General features: G+C 46.9%; 1 protein-coding gene across 10 annotated transcripts in view; it reads left to right on the forward strand.

The window, feature by feature from the left end:
* Positions 1–7,500, forward strand: part of ltbp1 (latent transforming growth factor beta binding protein 1) — a 130,967-nt gene that overhangs the window by 54,643 nt on the left and 68,824 nt on the right. For 7 of the 10 annotated variants that reach the window (XM_042066776.1, XM_042066779.1, XM_042066778.1 and 4 more), the window contains exons 6-8: positions 3,621–3,836; positions 5,198–5,520; positions 7,323–7,425. In XM_042066776.1, the coding sequence (XP_041922710.1) occupies positions 3,621–3,836; positions 5,198–5,520; positions 7,323–7,425 (642 nt within the window). The remainder of the gene's footprint in view (positions 1–3,620; positions 3,837–5,197; positions 5,521–7,322; positions 7,426–7,500) is intronic. The other 3 variants (XM_042066777.1, XM_042066784.1, XM_042066785.1) reach the window with 1 other exon arrangement.

The raw sequence follows: 7,500 nt of genomic DNA on the forward strand, positions 1-7,500 counted from the left end.
AACTGACAGTAAGCTGCCTGCCGTACCATGGGAGCAGGGCATCGTGGGATCTGTAGTCTCTGGGGGACTGGCGCTGTTGCCATAATGACAGGGTGCCGAAGGAGCAGATTTATTAGAGCTGTCATTTAAAACCAGTGCCACAAATCCTTCATAAACACGCAGGGGCACAACAGAGACAAGGAGACAAGGAAAGAGGCAGAGAGCGAGAGAGAGAAGGTGAGGCAAAGAGAGAGAGAGAGAGAGAGAGAGAGAGAGAGAATGAGAGAGAAGGTGAGGCAAAGAAGGAGAGAGGCAGATAGAGAGAAGGAGTGAAACAGAGAGAGAGGAAAGAGAAGAGACAGAGAGGGAGGGACATTACTGTTTGTCAACACTGGCTTTGGCAACACTCAAACAGTCTTGCTAATGAAGCATCTTTGAATTTGAATTCTAAAGCAGATAGTTCCGGTCCTTAATTATGATTAGGTGAATCACGTTAGTTGCTGTTCAACCCTTCTTGTTGACCACATTTCATTCTATATTACTGCACTACGACAAATTGATACAAAAGTTACAGTTGCTGCATCTTGATGTTGCTTGGCAACAGTTCTGATAGAATAGATATATTTCTTGGCAGAAGAATGATTATCTATGAATAAATCGTTACAAATATTTTGTTGCTGTGCATTTATTTATAGGTATGTAGGAACCCTTTTAGAAAAGCAATAAGCCACTCGAGTCCGTAGGTTCCAGTGATTTTAGAACAGCTCAGTGCGCATCGTGCCGAACAACTCCCCTTAGCTGTTCTAAAATGCCTGGAACCTACTGCCTACGGCCTCTCGGGGCTTATTGCTTCATCTGATTTTGAGAGAGGAGAGACAGAGAGAGGGAGAGAAAGAGAGAGAGGAGAGGACAGTGTGTGTCTAAATTCTGATTCTAAAATCTAATTCTTGGATAGTTTAGTGAGCTCAAACATGTTTGGCCCCACTCATGTGTAGACTTTTTAGTGTCGTATAATATCTGAGAACATAAAAGGTTCTCAAGAGTTGTGTCAGCTGAAGGAAAGCAACTTTTTTCAATGCTAAGTTGTATGTCATAGTGCAATACACTCAGACAGTATTTGGTGCTCTGTGTATGTGTGTGTGTGTGTGTGTGTGTGTGTGTGTGAGAGACACCTGCTCACCTACATGATGTTCTGGATTGCTGTTTCTCCTTTGCTCAATTGAGCCATTGACGGGTGGTTGTGGGAGGGGATCCTTCCGGTGGAGAGGGGAAGGACGGGTCCAGGCAGCTGAGACGGAGCTCCCCCCCGGGCTGCCAACTAGTCCCACAGATACACCACACACACGGGGAGGCACGCCATTCGGAACGGCCGTGCCAGCTTGTGTTTTGCTGGATGGATGAGTGTGTGTGTGTGTGTGTATGTGTGTGTGTGTGTGTGTGTGTGTGTTCCTTTGGGAGGTCATTTATCAACGATACAGGACTTGAAATGAAAGCACACATGCATGCATGCACACCCATCATAGTCATCCACACACACACACACACACACACACACACACACACACACACATTCACACACCCATCATTCAGACTGTGTGTGTGAGAGACATAGAGAGAGCATATGTGTATGGCTAATGTAACAGGTTTGATCTCCTTCCTCTATGGGGCACTCCTTCCTTCTTCTCCTGAGGATTCATACTTTCCTCCTCTCGGTTAGTCTGTTCCTCTTGTGCCTCTGCCACAGAAACTCCACTGTCTGGTCTCACCTCCACTTTCAAAGAGAAATGTGGCCAGAAATATGTGTATGTGTGGGTGTGTGTGCACAGTGTGAGTATAGATGTGTGTGTGGGTGTGTGCACAGTGTGAGTAGAGATGTGTGTGTGTGTGTGTGTGTGTGTGTGTGTGGTTGTGTGGTTGTGTGTGTGGTTTTGGTAAGGTGGAGAGAATTCTTTTGTGGATGACTCAGGTTTGGGTGACTGACAATTTCCGGGCAATAAGGGAGGAGAGAGAGAGAGAGGAAGAAGAGAGAGAGAAAGCAAAAATGAAGTGTGTGTGTGTCCGAGAGAGAGAGAGAGAGAGAGAGAGAGAGAGAGAGAGAGAAAGGGGAGAATGGGGAGAAGAATAAAGAAAATGAGAGCAGAAGGACAGTCTGTTGTTAGTGACATACATACCTACATACCTCAGTGTTGTCCAGCACATTTGACCCAGATCTCCGCCTGGTCCTTCACTGTCCCTTCTGTGAATAGCAGCACAGTCACACCAGACAGTACACAATGATAACAGCATTGGGTCTGAGGAAGACGGTCCTGTTGCTTCTGACCCTACCTGCCAAGTCCTTTCATTAAACCAGGGCAGAGATTTTCTAATGGGGAGACAAAGCACTCAAAAAATCCTCCATAGAAATGCATGGGGTTTCTGCCAAAATGTATGCCCGATAAGTGCCCAAAAAGCATCACAAAATGGCCACCGAGGGGAGGGACTTGCCTAAAAAGACTTTGACCAGGGTTCTCCAACCTTTTGTCCTCCGAGAGCTACTTTGACAAAATGGACATAGCTGAGAACTACCACTTTTTTATATTAGTAGTAGCATGTATTCACACAGCTGATCTACACCTAAAACAGCTGAATAAGATTTGGATGTGTTTTAAGACTCCTTTCAACTCCTTTAGCCTCTCTGTTTGTAGACTGTGGGTTTGATTTGATAGGAATTTTAACCAAGGTTTACCAAGTGGCTGGATTGGTCAGATTTATGAACATTTTCCTTGAAGCTTTTGGAGAGCTACTCAGAAACAGATGAGGAGCTACTGGTAGCTCGCAAGCTACCTGTTGGAGACTCCTGATTTAAACAGTGCTTGTATGATCCCAAAGGCCTATCAGCCCATTTCACCGGTGATGTAAATTAACTCTCACCAGCCACATAGCTGACAGATGGCCATTCCTGCGCTATATGCCTGAAAGGATCATTTCAGGCACCAAGAATGTGTGTGTATGTGTGTGTGTGTGTGTGTGTGTGTGTGTGTGTGTGTGTGTGTGTGTGTGTGTGTGTGTGTGTGTGTGTGTGTTTGTGTGAGGAGGGGGTTGTTCAGGGTCCGTAGTGGTGGACAGGTGGTAAGAGTCTGTGTCCGTACTCCTCTGAGCAAAGTCTTGCCCCCTCTTCTCAAAGCCCCACCGTCCTCCCCTGGACATCAAAGGGATCTCAGAGAGCTTCTGCAGCAGCACACTCTCGTCAGAAACGTCAGGCACACACTGTACACACTGAGCGAGCGCTTGGTCTTTTCCGGCAAAATTACATCAGCTTCTCTCTGAGGGCTGGGAATAACCAAAGATGTTTGTGTGTGTGAATATGACCGGGTTTGTGCATATGTGTGTGTCTGCCCACATAAACATATGAGTTGTATTTTTTTCATGTGTCAGAGTGCTTTAGAATGTATAATACCTGCCAAGTCCTGCAGTTTGTGGAGGATACCTCGAAAGCCGATTCAATTTTAATAATGTTTTTCTCTCTCTGTCTCTCCCTCTTTGTGTGTGTGTGTGTGTGTGTGTGTGTGTGTGTGTGTGTGTGTGTGTGTGTGTGTGTGTGTGTGTGTGTGTGTGTGTGTGTGTGTGTGTGTGTGTGTCTGTGTGTGTGTGTGTGTCTTCAGTGGTCTGCCACCTACCCTGCATCAATGGTGGGAAATGCAGTGCCCGGGACAAATGTCAGTGCCCGCCCAACTACACCGGCAAGTTCTGCCAAATGCCCGTCCAAAACGGCAACCACCGGCAGCAGCAGAGCCAGGCCAGCCAGATCCACTCCACACACACCCTCCCCCTAACGTACAACAATGGACAGAACCAGGGTAAGCTGACAAGCAACAACAGTTAAGGCTTTCTCCTTGACCTCCCTCAGCTGGTCCACAAAAGTGTGATGGCAATGAGGATGTGTGTGTGTGTGTGTGTGTGTGTGTGTGTAGTAGCAGACGAGACCATTCACATGATGATGCTCCAGGGTGGGACTTTGAAGAGGTCAAGCATCACAGGATCATGAGCATATTTCCCTTTGGTGCGCGACTGCATGCAGTGTAGGCTATAGTCGGCATGTTTACCTTGGTGGGCATCACTCGTGCTGGCTGTTGGGATGAAACGGCTCTTTCACTGGTGGGAACCCAATGGAAAGTGTAGGCAGGGGAGAGGGGGGTGGACGCGTGAATCGGCCCCATTCAGAGAAAGGTCAGGAGTGAACAGTTAACATTTCTCTCATCCCCCTTTTTTTGGCTTTTCCATCCGCAGCCCCCCCCCCCCCCCCCCCCCCCTTGCCAAACAGGGGGATGTGGAGCGAATCCTGTAATGTGTTTTTCTTCTTATACGTCGCCGGCCCTCAAAACGCAGAGCAAAATAAAATAAAAAAAACAGAAAACAGTATAGTGATATTTTAGGCCTGGTTGCCAGGTTTGTCTAAGTTCCCCTCAGAGCGTACAGGCAGTCTTACTCCTCCACTGAAGCTGTGATGATGAAGGAGGGAAGTGCTTGTAGCGGAAGTGTTTTGTGTGAACGTCGAGGATTTAGTAATTACTAGGCGGCAGAACTGAGGAGTGACATCAGCTTTCCCACACTGCAGGGTGGGAACAAGGACAGCCATTTTAAATCCTAAATCAAAACTGCTACACTGCTGTTTATTAATGTTGCTGTTTATGAACACTTAAAGCACTGTAAGATAGAGTGTGACCTTAAGACAATATGTCAATATGACATGAAGACAATATGAAAACCCTCTTTGTATGTCCAGTCGAATTCCGGCGATTTTTTGCATAGATCTCTGTTTCTCAACGTCACCAACTACTGTTGGTACGAAACAAACTATACTAACGAGACTAAGATCTGTGTGAAAATTCGCCGGAATTTAAGCTTTAGCCAAATCCAGAGGTGTCAAAGTCCGTCTTCAGAAAATAAAAGACCTGTTCTAATGTTCTAAAGTTCGAATGGGGTAGCCAGGTAGATGAGCTAACTAGTGAAATGACCTGTGTTAAGTGCTCAGGTAGAACCAATACACCTCTTTTACTTTTTCACCTCTGGCCAAATATTATAAAATAAAGGGAAATGATAACTAATGTTGCAGTAGATACAGTATATAAAAATTTTAAACAACTTATTTGTTTAAAAATGTCCTGTGATGTTCTCTCTTGTCCCTCCCCCCACACACATACACACACACAAACACACACACACTGGCTCACCACTACAGTGCAGTTCCCGCCCAACTTCGTGAACATCCACGTGAAGCACCCGCCCGAGGCCTCCGTCCAGATCCACCAGGTGTCCCAGCTGGACGCCAACGGCCAGAAGGTGAAGGGCTCCCAGTCGTCCAGTACCTCCACGCACCACCACACCTACCAGCACTCGGAGAGCAGCAGCAGCCACAGCAGCAGCGGCAGCCACAGCAAGGTCCAGCAGCAGGGTCACGGCGGAGTGGTCTACCCCAACCAGCAGACCTACATCCAGTACCAGCAGCCCGTCACCTCCAAGAGCCAGCTGGGACGCTGCTTCCAGGAGACCACCGGGGCACCGGTTGGTATTGTTAGTGTGTGTGTGTGTATGTGTAGGTGTGTGTTTAGGTGTGTTGGTATGTTGAGAGGATGTTTATGCTTCTTTGTTGTATTGTTAGTGTGTGTGTGTGTGTGTGTGTGTGTGTGTGTGTGTGTGTGTGTGTGTGTGTGTGTGTGTGTGTGTGTGTGTGTGTGTGTGTGTGCGTGTGTGTGTTTACAGTAGGTGTGTGTGTGTGTGTGTGTAGAGGATGTTTATGCTTCCTTTTTGTATTGTTAGTGTGTGCGTTTGTGTGTGCACAGTATCTGTCTGTGTATTTACTTATATAGACCGGCCTCCTTGCCATGTTTTCCAAACTAGCAAGTGAGTGCTTTCAGAGTGTTTGTGAGCAGGTTACGTAAATATCTGTTAATATGTGTATTTCTGCTGCTTTCCATGTACTGTGTCTGCATCCATGGAAGCTACGGCTTCCCTAATGAAGCCATATTACAACTCTCATCTCTTCCTCTCATTGACTTCTGTCTCCCTGTAATCATTCCATCTTTGTTTCCCTTTGCGATTTTGTGTGGGAGCACACGTGCACCTGCCCCCACTCATGTGGAGTGAGTTATGACTGAGTCATGACTTGTTTTTTGGACGTGCGTTGTAAATAAATGGGACTGGACTTGACTTGAGACATCGAGGGGTTTTTGAGCAGTAGCAGATGTCCCAACTGTCTGTTGACCCATCAGCAACGCTGTGATTGCACCGGGCAGTGCTGATGATGAACTCCATCCTCAGGTCCAGAAAAGCAGCGCTTGACTCGACTGTCGAGACGCTGGAGGATCGCCTAGCAGCCCTCGCGTGCACGAGAGAGAGAGAGAGAGAGAGAAATAGAGATAGAGAGAGAGAGAGAGAGAAACGCTCTTGGAAAAGGCTGCTTTTTCAATCAGCACTCGGCCCCAAACTCCAATTGAAATTGAATCCCTTCCAAACGGCAGCGCGACTCCTGTGCTTCTGTCTTGTCGGATTGATTTTTCCGCCGTCTCTCCTTATTTTTCCCCCTCCCTTCTCCAGTTCGACAAACCCGAGGATGCCGTTCCGCTCTTTCGAAGGATTGGCCTGCTGATCAGGGCACGAAGCAAACGGCTCTTTTAAAGCCTGCCTCGAAACCATATGTCGACTTTGTTTATGTCAAACGACTCAAGATACTATCTTTCAGATGGAATACAAATCACAGTCACATTCTATTAGACCTCCACTACCTCTGTCTCTGTGTCCTGTTATCGGCTTTAGATTTAGATATCGGCCTCGTGATTCGATTCCCATTTTGCGCTGAGATTTACTGGATGGTGAAAAGGGTCAGTGGTAGTCGGCAGAGTGCTAGATCACGGTGCCTATCTGAGATGGAATCCTGGGCTGCAGTGATGGACTCGTGGTCATGGTAACAGATCAGGTCTGTAGTTAGATCATGATGTGCCAACAGACAGGCCAGAGATTTCTGGAGGAGACTTTATGCGAGGAGTAGGTTGTTGTTATAGTTGTTGTAGTGAGTGTTTTTGTGAATTTAATTCTTCTTTACTGTATTTTTCTTAATACTTCTTCTCTTGTTACTTTTCTGAATCTCTCTCCACCTTGGCATTCTTTCTTGCTCTGTTCATCTTCTATGGTCTTATCCTCTGTCTGTTTTCCTTCACGTTTCTTTCTATCCCTCCATCTTTCTTTCAATCTTTCTGTCCCTCCTCCCATGTTCTAAAAGCATTATAGATATTTCCCCCTCTCTCCATCTCTCTTTTTTCTCTCTCTCTCTCCTCTCTGACTTTGTTGTGTTGTGTGGTGTGTTGCAGTGTGGAAAAGCCTTCCCGGGTCTGTTGAAGCAGGACGACTGCTGTGGAACGGTGGGCACGTCCTGGGGATTCCACAAATGCCAGAAGTGTCCAAAGAAGCCGTGTAAGCCTCCTGCTGTCCTCTCACACACATTTCACCCTCACACACCACAGCAGCGCTCACACACACACACTCTCT

The sequence above is a fragment of the Alosa sapidissima genome, chromosome 16 (assembly GCF_018492685.1).
Source record: "Alosa sapidissima isolate fAloSap1 chromosome 16, fAloSap1.pri, whole genome shotgun sequence".
Lineage (NCBI taxonomy): Eukaryota > Metazoa > Chordata > Actinopteri > Clupeiformes > Clupeidae > Alosa > Alosa sapidissima.